This window comes from Epinephelus lanceolatus, chromosome 10 (genome assembly GCF_041903045.1).
Source record: "Epinephelus lanceolatus isolate andai-2023 chromosome 10, ASM4190304v1, whole genome shotgun sequence".
NCBI lineage: Eukaryota > Metazoa > Chordata > Actinopteri > Perciformes > Serranidae > Epinephelus > Epinephelus lanceolatus.
This window is the reverse complement of record NC_135743.1, coordinates 10318507-10335480: the sequence shown is the minus strand read 5'-3', so window position 1 is coordinate 10335480 and position 16974 is coordinate 10318507. Positions and strand designations below refer to the sequence as shown.

Genomic DNA, 16974 nt, shown 5'->3' with positions numbered 1-16974 from the left:
ATATAATGATATTTAGCTCACGAGGGCATGTTACTGTGCTTCACTTTTGATATTTTGAGAGCATTTTGCAGATAATATAGTGCTTTTACTTAATTTTGAATGCGGGACTTTTAATTGTAATGGAGTATTTTAGTAAATAGCATACTAAGCGTTTCCCTTACCTCTGGGCTGTGTGACGTCATGTCGCGAGAGCTTTGCTCCACTGTGTCTGTAGCTCTCTCTACTCGTGGGACAGCCGTTTTCTTGAGGAAGAGGTGTTTCGGGATTGGATGTCTTCTCTTCTTCAGCTGGCAGTAGTCATCTTGGGAGAAGTGAGCACTGCAGACCCGATGGTCTGCAAGGCGCAGTGTCTGGACAGTTAGCATCCATTTGTAGCACAACTAGCCACAACTTCAGCATCTCGCTGTCCAACAAAGGCAGCCTGTGAAAGCTGTATGGGGTGTTGCGCAACATCCTGTTCTTGCAATTCAGATAAGCACAAACACGAACCATTGTTTTCAATCGATGCGGTAAAACTCTCAACTGTACTCCGGGACAACCAGCGCCACTCTGAGCACGCTCAGCATGGCTCTGTTTTCTTCCGGCAACAAGCAAAGCTCTCGCGAGATGACGTCACACAGCCCAGAGGTAAGAGAAACGCTTAGTATGCTATTTACAGAGATAGCACTGGCGATCTGAACTGGTCAGTGGCGAAAAAAAGCACTTTTAATGCGCAAACTTATACGGGACGCATTTGCCCCCGTTACCATTTTAGCTCGTTTCGCGGCTGTCGCCTGCATCCGCCTCCCTCAATACTGAACCAATTTTAAAATGAGTTGTACCTATGAATCATACGCACACATACACATGGGGAAATAGGGCCCAGGTTGAAAAATATCGAAGTTATCCTTTAATCATCTGACCACTCCTACAAATACACAGTTCAGTGGCACTGCAGTGAGTTGTAGTGACTGAGGGTTGGATGGCACACTTTTTCATCAGGTATCCAAGGAGAGACCAATAAACGCACACCAGCGTGGCAAAGTTGATGAGGAGAATTCAACTTCTGCTTTCTGTATTTCATTACGTTTTCATATCCCTCAACATTTCCAGCACCCGGGCCAATCTGGCAAATATGTGTTACTAAGTGACAGCTCTGTTTACTAAATACATGCATGACATCTCACAGTTGGCATGTGGTGGTGCCCTTGTTACAGAAGCAGAACATTGATTTTGCAATCATGCTGCCTTTTTGTTTGTTTAGATTCAAAGAGGGAAGGTGGAAGTGAATATCAGTTGCTGTCATAACAGCACAAGCATAAACACAAATTGTTGCCAGCATCATTGTGTTTATTCCGAGTGAGTATCTGCTGTTGTTTATTTTTAGAAACGTAATGCTCATCACTTCCAGTACAGGAGAGAAACCCTTTCCAGGGAAAACCGACTAGAAACTGGATGTTGGTAACGAAAGCGTTGCGAATGACTGACATCTTTACTGCATCAAACGGCACAATGGAGTCACAAAAAAGTATTTATATGAAACTGTTTCTGTATGCGACTTTAATGGTCTTAATGAACCAATATTTTTCTCAGCATTTGTGATCAAACTCCAGCACACTGAATACGTCTGTGTTAAAATAGTGCAGAATCTGTGCTGCCTTCATTCAAGTTATCTGAACAGGTATTTTTGTTCAGTGGCATCATGGGAATTCCCCCGGGTTTTTGCTGGGTGAGTGTGGGTGGATCCTCCCCAACAAAGGTGTTTTTTTTTTACCTCACGTTATGTCACCTCTGGATCTTCTTGTTTAAAGTGATGAGAATGACAGGTGGATGAGCAAACAATCAAACAACATAATGACTGGCCTCACTTTTCACTCTGGCATTATATTTTTGGCACCACAAATCACTGATGACATCATTATGATGTGATGTTTGTAAAAATGTAGGTACTTAGTCTCAGTCTAATGTAAAGGTGTGATAAAATAATGCAATTCCTGAAGGAGAGACTTTTTGCTTTATTTGTTGTTACACAGTGAAAACATGAAATAATCTTAATATCATCTGGGACATCCATGGCTCCAGCAACTTCCTGTAAGAAATGAAGTCTGTAATTTAAAATCAGCAGGGACAGACCAAGTATAAAAAAATCATTAAAATGCAAATGGAAGTAAGATGTAATATCTGTGCCTACCTCAGTGTTAATATTTAGGTGCACAACTCTGTCAATGCAGATGTAATTGTTAACCTCAGGAAACACTTTGAGATTTAAAAGCATCATATTTAATTATCTAAAAGACAAACCTTTCTCTTGAGGTAGTCTGACACTTTCCAACATGTTATGACAAGCCAAGTTTTTCAGAAATGCCGTCACCGCCTCAGAGTAACCGTCACTCTGGCGAGCTACAGTGAAAAGAAAGAAAAAAAGAGAAGACGGTTTTATGTGTAGGCGCTGTCGTTGTTTACAACAATCACATGGACCCAGTGTTTGTTATTCGGGGGTGTCAAACTAATTTTAGGTCATGGGTCACATACAGCCTAATTTACCTCAAGTGGGCTGGACCAGTAACACCATCACATAATAACCTATAAATAAAACACCTCCACATTGTTGCCTTTCTTTTACTGATATAATGATAGCATAATGTACATACACCCTTTCACGCTTTCACACCCTTTGAACTTTTAATTCTTAACAATATTCAGACATTGTAATTAGAATATGAATATATTTATATTTGTATTTAAAAATGTAATTAACAGCTATAAAGATACACAGGACAGTATATATAAAATTATAGTATCTTTATAAGAGTAGCCCTAAATTATTCAGTTTGAGACTTAAAACCAAGTGATGCTTCTTGTGAAGCTGCGGGAACACTACCGTCTATAATCCAGCTGTTGTGCTGCTGGGAATGGACAGCCTGCGAGCTGGGTAGTTTGGTGGTGAATTAATGGAGTGGAGGATAAAGTTGTTAGATGGTAAGACTACAGACAGCTGACTTTTGAAGGACTTTTTGGCTTGTTGCAGCCTCTGTAGATGGAGTGCAATGAGTGTTTGGTGTGAGCTTCAGTTTGTCAGAACTGTATGTGATCGGCCTTCAAACTATTTCGAAGAACTCGGCCGACATCCATCAGTTGATCAGAGCACCCCTATCTGGGGGTGTTCAATATATAATCCTTGCTCATCTCCGACTCTGGCTGCTTGTAGAAATGGCAATTTAATGGTATGGGGAGATTTTTAAATCGCAGCAGCGCTAATTTTTTAGCAACAGAGAGGCGCTGCGACTAAATGTGTACAGTGGAAACACTGCAACAATAAGCATTCATAGTTTTTTAGAGAGCTGTACTCTGGTCAGAGTGAAAAAGCCTCTTAAGCAGCATTTTACATGAAGTAGCTACTCACTATTTAACATGCTCCTGAAACCGAACACCTCTTTGCCCTCAAAATTAGGTATACACTGTCATGTGGTCGATCAGATTGGCTCCTTTGATGGACCGATTCTCGCCCGCAGGTTGTATGTTTGACAATCGTGGTAGGTGCTTTCTATCAATGTATACTCTGATAAAGTACCCCATTATTCTGAACCTGCCTTTCATGCAGGCGTGTCTCCCTCTCTCTTTTAATATCGACCTGACTCTCAGCTCATCTATCATTTTTTTGTACTATTCAGGAGATGGTTGGCCGTCTTATTGACGACATTCCAGCTGTTATTAGGGATCAGTGGAATGGGGAGGATTGTGATTGGATTTCATGCTTTGTTCCCATCATATATATGCTTTAATTTTGATACCTGTTGTAATCATGCAGTATAATCCTATTAAAACTGAATAAAAATATTCCTGACAGTCCTGGTTTAAAACAATATCCTGGGAGTAGTTAAAGAAATAGTTCACCCCAAAATTTAATGGTATAATCTAAATGCTTTGTAGACAAACTAAACCAAAGACACTCTTTTTACCTCGTGATTTCCCATCAGTAGCTCAGTGGAGCCCCTTTTTCACTGGACAAAAAAAACCCACTAACACCTGCTAACATCTGGCTTTTCTATTTAATGGGAAATGTTACAATCGGTATTCTTTCACGGGAAAATGACTCTGCAGTAGTCACAGGATATTTATCAGCCCTAGCTCCAACTGGCAGTGATGGAAATATGGACAAACTAATTTTAGCCTCTTTGCTGGTGTGATTCAGTGACATGCCACCACAAATTCTGCCCGTCTCCATCCAAACAGCGTTTATACATCTTTCAAAATTTAGCTGGCACAGAGTTTGAGAGGAAGACTGAATAAGTAACAGATGTAAAGAAAGAAGTAACCACCATGAAATTTTCACTGGCCTCCATGCTGCTGTCGAATGTGACACACCAGGAAAAAAAAAAACAGTCTCTGGCTATTGATGATGGGAAAGCAGTCTGTTGCCTATTTTCACGGGTTTTCCGAGGTTAAATTACCCACATACAAGCACTAATTTTGATGGGAAAAGGAAACATTGGATTTTGGGGCCCTTGTTGTAATCATTTAACGCTGCCTTACAAAGCTAGCACATAACTACAGATTTGGTTAAAATTGAGGACGGGAATCTGACTTATTTTACCATATAAAAACATCATAATGTCATAGAAACATATAAAACTGTGTAGAAAATTGTCAAAGAGAGAAAGACAACCATAGGGCTAAAGCATGGAAGTTAACTAAGTGTACAAGTGAAAGCTAGCTGGTGAGAAAGCTACAAGCTAGTCTTTGCCAAAACAAAATTAACTCGACATGTCTGTCTGTAGCTGTACTCTGTAATTTAAAAATAACTGATGAATTGATGTAATTGATGATCTTGGTAATTCAGTTCATTAACTCAATAAAGCTGTAGCTGAATCCAATTTGTATTCCCTAACTAGCTTAGCATAGCATCTGCTCTTGACTTATGTAAAATTAACGTAACTAGGTATAGTGTTAGTTAAGCTACATTTAATGTTTTTTAAATTGTAGATTAATTGATTATTCATTTAAGGCAACTCTTACCTTTCTTGCATTTCACACAGCACTTAGAAAAAAATTGAACATCCACAACTCCCGCCTCCCTCCAAAGGCCTACTCCCCCCTCCTCCATAACGTCCTCATTGTGGCTACGATAGACGTAGGCGTTGGCAAGGTAACGTTAGATACACGGAAGAGGAGAGCGAGTGTAACGTTACAACCAAGACAGTCAAACACAACCCTGGAGTTTTAAAACTCAACCGGAGTCAGTGATGACTGATGAGTTTTAGAATAAGGTTACAGTGCTAACGTTAGATAGTAGCATTAACGTTAGTAGTAAGTGGAAACGCACAAGGAAGATAACGTTAATGTTTCAGAGGCTACACTGCAGTACTGGACGCTGTGTTGTCATACAACGTTATATGTTAAATTAGAAGCAAACTAAACATAACTAAGCCTATGTAACTTTGGGGGGGGGGGGGTATTACATGAGCGGTTATGTCAAGTCGGAGGCCTCCACGTTGGGAACACAGACAGCGGTTTTCTTAAAACCATATGAGAATGGTACAATCATGAGTTTTTATCTCTGGTGGAATTCACATTATGGTGTGCCATCAGCTTATTAATAGCATTTAAACCTAAACAAAGAAAAGCATGTAATTTCCAGAAAGGTAAGTGTTGCTTTAATTGTGCTGTAAATATTAAAAGAAGAAGAAATGATAAACTAGTTTTAATAGACAAGAACGCTAAAAACATATTTTACAACACCATATATTTATATTTTGGTATATTACACTTACTATACAGTATGTTATACTATAGCCTACTTGTACTGTAATTTATTATTTCTTTATATCCCACAACCTACTATATTACACAGTACTATGTTATATTAATATGGTATTATTTTTCTATTATGAATCCAGACAAACTCTACTTATAATTTCTTAATTGTATTATATTACTCTGATGTACAATGTTATAGTAGATGATATTGTATGATGCCAACTGTACTGAACACATCACTATGTTGCTTAGCTTGAGACAGTGCTGCACTTTTTAAATACAACCTACCTGCTGTGGGCACTGTATGTATTCTGCTTGCCTCATAATCTGGGGTCGTGTTGCTTTTGTATAGTTTCTGTTTTTATTTCTATTTACTTGTGGTTATTTATTATTATCTTTTTGTATCCTTGTGCTGCTGCAAGACCTTTTTTTCCCTCTGGGGATTGATAAGGCTTATCTTATCTCTGCAGGGCAGTACAAAACTGTTTGTGGTTGAACTTTAGCTGTAGGGGTAATAGTTTGGGAGAGAGCTGAATTATTTGAGTATTATGCAGGGTAATGGCTCACCATACAGCATGTGTCTGTTGAGGGAGTCCTCTGAGTCTGTCTCTTTTAGAGGTGGCTCTACTTCTTGGAAAATGATGCATTCGGGACAGTTGGCCCACTTGCCGCTCCAGAGCAGGTTCCTCCGCTGCGGCCTTCCTGCATCAAAACAGCAAAACACCAGCAGGGCAGAAACAGTAGTGATCAGAGAGTGACACAGAATGAGGTCAGTATACCGCAGTGAACTCCCAAAAGGCTACAAGGCTAATCATCAACAGAAGTGTCTTTGTTCTGAGTCAGAGTTCTGTTAGGTGATCAGTTGACCAACAGACTGTGCCGGTATTTAGGCTGGATTACCAACTGGGTGAAGCAGGCTATTGAATATTGTTGTATGCAACACAAAAGCAAAACATCAACTAACATTAAGGCCTTAACATGGATCTTGTTTTATTATCTGAATGTGATGATCTCAAAGAGATAGTCTGGCTCTTTTGAAGTGGGGTTGTATGAGGTACTTATCCACAGTGAGTATTACTTACAGTAGATGTTGATTGGCACACCCCCAGTTTGGAGAAGCAGACAGGAGCACCGCCACGGAAGCTAAGCAATGTACTGCCGTGGATGGGGGCAGCAGCAAAACGTCTGCCGCTGCCTCAATCAGATCCGAACTGATCCTTTTACGCCAAAATCCCACAACACAAACAAATGAACTGATCGAGGCAGCGGTAGACCAGCAGCTCCTGTGTTCAGTCATGTTAAATAACATCTCATTGGAGTCTGGCTTTGAAGAGAGTGATATAATAGCTTCAGTTCCCATGTCTGATGTCTGATGACGAGGTAAAGCGGTGAAAATATTCTCAATGAAGCGTACACTTAAACTGATATTGATTTTTTTATGTGGCTAGATACATTTTGCTTCTGCCCCCTTCCACAGCAGTACATTGCTGAGCTTCTATGTTGCCTGCTTTTCAAAACAGGGAACGTGCCGACTGCCACTTACTGTAGGTAATACTTTGACTTTGGCTTGATACCTCATACAGCCCCACTCCCAAAGATCTGAACTATCCCTTTATAGGACTATCCTATATTTCAGCATCTTAAATGAATGAACACTTGTTTGCTCTCAGGCTGAGAATTAGGTGAGAAGGTTGATAGCACTCTCATGTTTGTGTACAGTCACAGGCTGGTACGCTTAATTCAGCACAGATACTGGAAACAGGAAACAGTTTGTTTTTGAAACTTTTGTTGCTGAATGGTACTTTCTCTCTTTGTCCTGTTGTTATACACCTGTTCAGATTCCTGTTTTATATAGTAGGCTCTATTGTAGCGTACCATAACAATCATAACTGTAAATTTTGGAAATCTTTGGCAACTTAGATTCATGTCCAGTCATTGTGAATCAAAGTAATCTCCTTTTGTTCACACTATTTGTTCTACATGAGACAACATGAGCAATGAAGAATTCGACTGGACATGTTTGGAGCTATTTTGATGTGATGTTTTGTGAATTGAATTTATTCAGGTGCCTAAGTTTTTAAAGCCAAAAAATCCACCCAAAAGTCATTTCAGTGGTGAGCTTTAGAGTTACAGATGTTCTGACAGAAACACTCAGGGGTTTTCCCACCCTGCTAAGAATAAAAGTCTGGGAAAATTACTGATCCCTGTAATTTTTTGGGGTAAAGTTGTTGCATTTATTTTAACACCAGCACAAAATTCCCATTTGCATCGCCTCCTAAAAAAGGCCTCTTGAAACCAGCACCTATTCATCTCTCGTGTGCATGTGTGAATGCAGGTGGTTGTGCAGTTACCTTCCAGTTCCATATCGTCCCTGTCAGGACGTATGTGATAGGTCCAGGTCTGTTTAATGCAGTTATCTCCCCTAAAAGAATATTTGAAAAGTAAGTACACATTAGGCAGGTTTTATAGTTCATCACATAATGACATAATAATATAAACATGACATCAAGACTTTCATTTTTGAAACATACATTCACACCTTTTACACTTTCTAGACGTAACTTCCCTAATTCTGGTGTCTATTCATGGTCTGGGTTTTTTTGTTTGTGTCTTGTTATAAAAATGCTCTAAAGCAGTTTCATCTAATGCAGTTTCATACATAGAAGTGTGTCATATAATTAAAACATCATGTGAATGGTTTGGACGGAGCTAATACTGGCTTTGATGTCGTCAGTGGTGGGAGGTATTTAGTTGCTTAGCTCAAGCTCAAGTGCAGTTGTGAGTTTCTTTAACTTTACTTGATTATTTCCATTTTATTCTACTTTATATTTTAATTCCACTACTAAAGTCCTAAAACCTGAATATGAGTTAGTATCTTGGTTTCCTCATCTCAAAGTCAGTTGTTTTTTGATTTGGTTTTTGGTTAGATGCCTGAAATCAGGTCTGTTGTTAACACAAGCTGAAGAGACTTTCACATTTTGTTCTACGACATAAAATACATCAGTAAATTTGAAGCTTCTGTTTGTCTTTAAAAAAAGACAGTTGCTAACAAGTGGCTAAATGCGACTGCGGATTGTCATCACACCAAGGTGAGCCTCCCCACACCCTGCTGAACATAGCTTTACAGTCTTGTTATGGTGGTGATGTTAGGTCATGTGAGCATGATGTAGTTTTTTTTATAGCCTAACGTTAGCTTTTTACTTCTGGCGATTGCAATCAGACTTTTGTGTAGATTACCTTGCAGAACATAACATCTTAGTATCCTAATTGTGTATTTGCCACAGAGCTTATTTTCAGTAATAATCTAAAATCCAATGGAAAAATCTCATAGGCTTTCTGGCGAGGGAACCAGGGCGAAGCTAACCTCCGTGTAGGCCTACAGAAAAAACGTCATCCCTGGCTGACTCTATATCTATATATAGGGAGCAGGTCCTCATCTATGTTTCACAGCCATGTTTCTACAGTAGCCCTGCATGGCTCTAGATAGGTCCATTAGCATTTTTATGTGACACTGCTGCATGCAGTGTTTGCATTTTAAATCACTAGGTCTGTTTGTTTTAGAGAGAAGACTACGAATAATTGGACTCCTGATAAAAACCTCCTGAATGTCTGGCTCTTAAGTAATCAGAGAAAAGTGAGCACATATTAGCAAAACAAACAAACAGCATCGGAAAAACACTGATTTGTAATGTGAAAATTCTGTGTTTTTACAGGTTTAAATCATATGGTCTGTTTGTTTTGGATAGGAAGAGACCCCTGTGGATTATTCGGGTCCTGGAAAAAACCTCCTGAACGTGTGGATCAGAAATAAGGTGAGCACACATTAGTAGGTGCTGGGCTAGCGGCCTGTCTGTATCTTTCCGAATATCACAGGAGAAATATTTGTAGCGTGAGACTGCTTTATTCAGTGTTTTTCTGGTTGTCCTGAACAATGAACACTGTAGGAATTCTAACCAGGAGAAGTTTCAGCTGGTTGCAATCTGCAATCCTCACCACTAGATGCCACTAAATCCCCCTAAATCTTACACACTGTTCCTTTAAAGTGAAAACAGACCAATTGTCAACCACAGTTTCAGTTAGTTTTCAGAGTGGGTGGCTTGTTTCAGTTTAGTTTGGTTTTAGTTTAGTTTTTATTAGTTCTAGTATTAGTTTTACTTTTTATTCTTGACTATGTGGGTATTGGTCAGTGGCACCATTTCCGAAGTTACAGTACAAACACAATACTTTGTGAAGACAATTGACTGACTGTCATGTAGACATCCCAGTCTCAATAAACATATGCCCCAGTGCCTCCTCATGCTTGTACTGACAAATTTGACCATTTTACAAAGACTAAAATTAAAGACATTTATTTGTGTATTTGTATTTTATTATTATTAATAGTTAATTTTGTAAGTACACTGTATCATTTCAGTTAGTTTTTTTCTAAAGCCTAGTTTTTATGTTTATTACAGCTAAATAAATGTTTTTTTTAAGTTTTTAGTTTTTAATTTTAGTTAACCACAACAACCTTGCCTCAGAGCCTAGCACCTACTACATCTTCCACAGATACTTTGGTTGTTCCACTGTCTGCCATTTCCCCCTCTGGGGATAATGACCACATATAACACTGATACTGTTTGGTAACTGGGGATAGCTACCAGTAGCTAACGGGTAAAACAAAAGTGCTGTCCGCTTCCTGTTTTGGTTGCATAATAATTGACACACTTCCTCTGTGTCATAAATCAAGCCTCCTATTTCCCAGGAGATCGTCATTATTCTGTAGCCATTACATTGTGATATTAACATTTACTTCATAATGATAAGTTAAAACAAAAAAACCTGTCTATTTCCACTTTAAGGTTGGGATTTATTCCCTATGAGGTCATGTGTGCGTGTGTATCTGCTGCCTCACATGCGCATGTGTCCAGTCAGCAGCAGTGTGCTGTTGGTCAACTCCTCCATGGTGAACCAAATGTTGTCCAGTGCTTTGAACTTGTGGATGTCAGCCTCTCTGCGACTGACTGCCGCTTTAAAGTACCACTTCCCCAAATACTGAAAGAGACGCAGACACAGAGAGGTGGCATGACAGTGTGGGGTTGCAGCAACGCTACAGGAACATAACCTATTTTAAGATACAAGCCCACAAGTATTGAGAAAGACCACTTATGGAAAGAACAGAGGGGGTGGAAAGAGCGTCTCTGTGGTCATGTCTTCAGTTTATCTCAGTAAATCTCTGTGTCTGCACTAACTGTGAAATGCCATTGCGTTACTTATTTGTATGACACACTTAACCAGAGGCTATATATTAAGACTACATTAAAGTTATCTTAGATGCATCAAAAAGCACAAAATGTTTCATTAAAATAACAACAACAAAGTGCCAATGACAGGAATCATCAAATGTTGTGAATGTGAATATATTTTGTATTTAGACAAACAGAAAATCTAAATATTTCATTTTCTCACCTGCTGATGGTCGACAGTGTTGACAGGCAACAGCTCAGGAACTGAACAAGGCACAAAGGCCTGATACAACAAACTAAATAAATAGAGAAAACATGACAAAGCTTTATCCAACATAACTGCAACCTCAGAGCTAATTGTTCACTAAGAACCTGATCAGAATGTGTGTTGGTCTTCGGGGCACAGTTTGTTCCAACGTGTCAACTAAAAAGAGTGTGGGTGTAGGTAAATTATTAACATGTACTGCTGCAATACCCTCTGACCTCCACACCAACAGCTGCACCTCAGAAGACCCGTCTGTTAAACTCCTGAAGTTTGCAGATGACACAATGATCAAGTGGCGAGTCTGCATACAGACAAGAGTTTTAGCAGCTGGTGTGGTCAGAACAACCTGAAGCCGAATACTCAAAACTGTGGCAATGACAATAGACTTCAGGAGGTGCCCCTCAACACTGCTCCCTATCATCTTACTCAACAACACTGTGTTTGCGGTGGAGGCCTTTAAGCTTCTGGGATCCACCATCTCCCAGGACCTAAAGTGGACATCCAATATCAGCATCACCAGAAAAAAACAAGGCTCAGAGGAGGCTCAGGAGGTGCTGCTCCAGTTTCTCACTGCAATGATTCAGTCTATTCTCTGCACATCCATCACTATCTGGTTTGGATCAGCCACCAAACAGGACAGGAAGTGACTACAACGGACAATCATTACTGCAGAGAGAATCACTGGTGCCAACCTGCCCTCCATCCAGGACTTACACACTTCAGAGTCAGGAGTCAGGCAGGTAACATGGCTGCACAGCCTGTTCCAACTTCTCCCCTCTGGAGGGCGCTACAGAATACTATGCAGCAAAACAACCAGACACAAGAGCCATTGATTGATTGATTGATTGATGAACAGCTAACATCAGTTTAATGACACTATATCAGGGGTCTTAAATGTTTTTCAGAGCAAGGAGCCCTTAGCTGAAAGAGAGACAGAGAATGGACCCCCTGCTACTTATTGCGTGTAAAACTGAGTTGAGTATTACGGCCTACAACAACGTGTGCAGCGGCCTAAAGTGGCATGTATAAACCTGTATACCCTATTATAGTGCATACAATACTAAGCTATTAAAATAATACCTATTGGCACATTCATATACTTATACATATTATTTGTTTCTGATGTGGGCGGTAATTGAGCCTCTTGCTCAAGAAGTTGCAAAACAATCCGCTGTGGCTCACAAGAATGTCTGTAAACTTAAAATAATAAACAGCCAATAGGTAATAATTGGTGCCCCCCTGCAGTAACTCTGAGGACCCCCTGGGTGTTGCGGACCCCCTGTTGAAGACCCAGGCTATATATTATTGTTTAAATATACAGTGGTTTTTGTAACGTGCACATACTACTGTCAAATATAAAACCATTATGGAAGGACAAGCCCCTGCACAGCATGTACCACTGACAGATTGAAGAAGTTGCCGACATCAAGAAATCCTGCCAGTGGCTGGAAAAGGCCGGACTGAAAGACACCACAGGAGCACTAATCATGGCAGCACAGGAAGTACGAGATCAACAGAAGCAATAGTCTACCACACCAGAGAGGATCCCAGGTGCAGGCTGTGCAAAAATGCTCCTGAGACAGCTCAGCACATAATAGCAGGGTGTGAGATGCAGGCAGGAAGAGCATACATGGAACGCCATAACCAAGAGGCTGGCATAGTGTACAGGAACATCTGCACTGAGAATGGACTGGAAATCCCAAGGTCAGAATGTTAGACACCTCCTAAGGTGGCTGAGAATGACTGAGCTGAGATCATGTGGGACTTCCAGATCCAAACTGGTGATGGCTAACCAACCGGGCACCGTGTTGACGGACAAACAACAAAAGAAGGCAGAGGTGGTAGATGTAGCAATCCCCAGCGACAGCAACACCAGGAAGAAGGAACGTGAGAAGCTGGAAAAATACCAAGGGCTGAAAGAGGAGCTAGAAAAGATGTGGGGATTGAAGGCAACCGTGGTGTCAGTGGTAATGGGAGCACTGGGGGCTGTGACCCCCAAACTGGGAGAGTGACTTCAGCAGAGTCCAGGTACAACATCTGAGGTCTCTGTCCAGAAGAGTGCAGTCACAGGAACAGCTAAGATACTGCGCAGAACCCTAAAGCTCTCTGGTAGAGGACCCAAGCTTGAGGAAGACACACCACCACCCCCATGGGAGGGAGGGGGAGAGGGGGATGTGTGTGTATTGTATAACTGTATGTATAACAAAAGAAATCTGACTTGTAGATCATGTATGTTGTTCATATCTATCTATCTATATAAAATAAGATACACCTTTATTGATCCCACAATTGAGAAATATACAGTGTGTGTGTGTGTGTGTGTGATTCAGATTGTGATCTCTGAAGGAGGTGAACAATGGGTTAAAAGGTGTCGTCTCTGTCTTTTAGGATAAACACATTTATAGTAAAGTGATGATCACTTTCTCACAGCGAGCTTTACTCATGCTCCAAATTCTGCTGAGAAGAGAAAGTCCCTTAAAAGCGCTCTTCATGGGCCCTCTGAGTCATCATCATATGTAGGAGGTGGTGGTTTCTTTTAAATCACTTCAGCAAAGAAAAAGTTAATTATAGAAAGTTTTTACTATTGGAAAGTGAACATGTTACAACCTCAGGTATAATTTTTTTTTTAACACTTCAAAAACTGAGTGTTACTAATGTGTTTGAGTACAGTCTGTCCTGACTGAACAAGTCCCACGCACTCTGTCAACAGACATCTACTGGGAATCATTAACTAGGCCTATTTGTTTTACTCTCTTACTCTCTACATTACTCTCTTATTTAATCACTCAATCTTTTAGTCCATAAAATGTTTAAACAAATTCACACAGCCCAAGTTGACATACTAAAATTGCTTGTTTTTTTACTAACTGTCCACAGATTATTAGTTTATCTTGTAAAAAAAAAACTAGGAAATTCAAGGAAAAACAGCAAATATTCACATTAGACACTTAAAACTAGTATATTTTTGATTGAAATTTATTTTAATTAATTATCAAAGTAGTTGCCAGTAGTTCAGCTCTAAAATATGTTTTCATGAGTTGAACTTACAGTTTGAGATCAGTTTATGCTTGTAATAGTACATATATTTTTGCGAGGCATCATTTGTTCGGGACATTCAGCCTCAACTTGACTTGTTTCTGTTTCCTTACCCCAGTCTTATGCGGCCTAACAGCAGCCTATGTCCTGGCACATGTGGAACACCAAGTCAAAAGTGTGAGTTCCCCACAGGAAGCTTTGGCAGTGTGTCGGTTTGTTGACTGCTGTCTGAAAGGTGGTTATCAGATTAGCTGAGCTCATGTAGTATTACAGCAGACACCATACTGCCAGGAGCAAGAGCTGGATGAGCTTCCACGTACTTCCACAAGGTGGTGTCAAACAACAAGCTTGTCTGCACATGTTACACCTGTAGAGACTTCCCCAGAAAACAAAGAGGCTACCTACAACAAGGATTTATTTTATCAAAATAAATCGCACCTGGAAATGTTTATTAAAATATTCACTGCAGACAGATTGTGAATATAGTGTCAGGTCTTTTAGAGTTATGTTTTATTGCATTCTGGTCCTTGGACTACGTCTAGGTCCTGCAGACTTTAAGGAATACTTTACCCACAAAATTACAAGTTGTAAATCAACTGCTGTGTTGCCTTGATACATGCATTTTCTCTGAAATCCTTACTATTTAAAACTGAACTGAAAGTGAAACTATCTATGCTCCAAACCCAGACTTCAATATTAAGGTTATGTTTAGCAAAAATGTATGTGTTGGGGAAATACTGAGCACATGACCTGAAAAATGAGACTTGGATAATACTGCACAAGTTGTTGAGAGTTGTGTAAGCATATGTTTTGATATTGTTTTGCAGTTGTTAAATGTGTAAATCAGTAAATCAATATGTTTGCCATGAATTTAAGGTAACACAGTATGACTAACTGATATAATAATGATCATTTAGTGGGTGAAGTATTACTTAAATTATAAATATTTGATTAAAATGAGGTGAGCAGGAAGACCTGTTTTCCTCCATCGTGCTTGCCACTAAAATAGGCTGTGCAGAGTTACTACCTTTGAAATGCTTATTTGATTTTTGTTATGTTGTCTGCTGATTCAATTCTACTTAATTTTTGAGGCGGTAGTTTGCAGGAAGAATTTTTTATTGTTGTGAGTCTGTTAGTTTGTTTAGTTCTACGGTTACTGTAAAACTTCAATTAATAGCCCGGGCTATTATTTGCTATTTTTGGGACATTCCAGCAGTTAACGATAGCTTACAAGTGGCCCTGTTTGGGATGGGGATGGTGGTTAGCTAGCAAGCTAGCTGTAGCTCACTGAGAGTTTCAAGGGCCACAACAAATTCTGTCCACTTACCATAAAACTTGAATTAGTAGCTCAGACTATTATTTGCTTAAATCACTAAAATCAACAGGCCTATATTTGGGACAGGCCTTTAATTCCTTTCACACAAAACTGTTGCTCAGCAAAGATCAGAAAATACAATCAAATTGTTTATTTAAACCAGTATGAATATTACTTGTTTAAAAATTAGGCTTCAGATGATATATCAATTATGAATCATTCATTTGATCTTGCTCCAACGGACAGTGCATCAGAGAAAGTTACAGCACTCTAGGATTACAGCACCCGGCATACCAACACAACATCACTTTATCCTGTTAAAACAATACTCACAACTTTAATTAATTTTTATGAAAAACCCTTTTGATTCTTTTGATCTGAGGACCCTTACACACTAAAGGAATATGAATAACTTACAGGGTGATCGAGGAATGGACACAGAAGTTGAGGTTTTATACATCTGAAGAACTTCTAAAAAAATTAATTGCTTGGCAACCAGACCAGGCCTCTATATGAGACAGGTGTTTATTTGTCAAAATGTGTAGCCACATCGGGCTAGTAAAAGGAACTGGGTGTTAAATTGGGACTAGGCTTTTAGTTAAAGTTTTACGGTATTAAACTTCACATTTAACAGCAGTTTAACTACAGCTAAGAATTGTGGATGTGCTGTATTTATGTTCACAGACACAACTTGTAATCTTTTGTTATTCTACAGCAAAATCAACACAATTTCAACAACTTTTACTTTCTCATATTAGGTTTAAGGCAGGGGTGTCAAACTCATTTTAGTTCAGGGGCCGCATACAGCCCAATTTGATCTCAAGTGGGACATCCCCTTCAGAGTTTTCCATTTTTTAGTGTACAGAAAATCATTCTGAATATGTTCATCCATTTACAAAACAAATGCATGCCTCACCCTTTCTACATCCAGTCAGTCTACTGCTCGCTTTCATTACATGTGACTTTTTTCATAATTTTCCATTAAAGTGGAGGCTATTGAAGAAGCAGGTTAACTCATCCACTGACAAATCATTTACAATCTGAAGTTTTGTCAGGGCCTCAGCAGCAGGGTTCCACTAATATTGTTTTAAGATCGAAGTCTGATACAGATCCTTTTGTACTGAAGCTGCTGGTTGAAAGCATTTTGCACAATGTTCAGTATCTTTAAATATGACTATAGAGAATATTTATTGTTTTTCAAATATCTCCTGAAACCTGTCAGCCTTCACATGAGTATCAATATTAGATGTGCAAAGTCGTGTAGAGGGCTGGATTGGACCCTTTGGCGGGCCGGTTCTGGCCCCCGAGCAGTATGTTTGACACCCCTGGTTTAAGGTATTGCATTGCTGTGAATATACGGTTTGTTTGGTTTAGGGTTGCGACAGTATGAGATTTTC

The 16974-nt window shown here is 39.6% G+C and overlaps 1 protein-coding gene across 1 annotated transcript; it reads right to left on the bottom strand.

Moving 5' to 3' along the window:
- Positions 1-1976: 1976 nt before the first annotated feature.
- LOC117265684 (uncharacterized) lies at positions 1977-11382 on the bottom strand. Its single transcript, XM_033640320.2, has 7 exons — positions 11185-11382; positions 10631-10770; positions 8088-8158; positions 6304-6438; positions 2281-2379; positions 2171-2198; positions 1977-2068 (listed from the first exon to the last, which is right to left on the bottom strand). The coding sequence occupies exons 1-6, from the start codon at positions 11296-11298 to the stop codon at positions 2185-2187; spliced, it is 573 nt and encodes a 190-aa protein (XP_033496211.1). The 5' UTR covers positions 11299-11382; the 3' UTR covers positions 1977-2068; positions 2171-2184.
- Between the last annotated feature and the right edge of the window lie 5592 nt (positions 11383-16974).

Coding starts and splice junctions, on each gene's coding strand:
- LOC117265684 (XM_033640320.2), bottom strand. CDS start 11,298: ATGTTGGATAAAGCTTTGTCATGTTTTCTCTATTTATTTAGTTTGTTG. Junction 6,439..8,087: donor GGACGATATGGAACTGGAAG/GTAACTGCACAA, acceptor GTTTTGATGCAG/GAAGGCCGCAGCGGAGGAAC. Junction 2,380..6,303: donor CAACAGACACATGCTGTATG/GTGAGCCATTAC, acceptor TTTTCACTGTAG/CTCGCCAGAGTGACGGTTAC.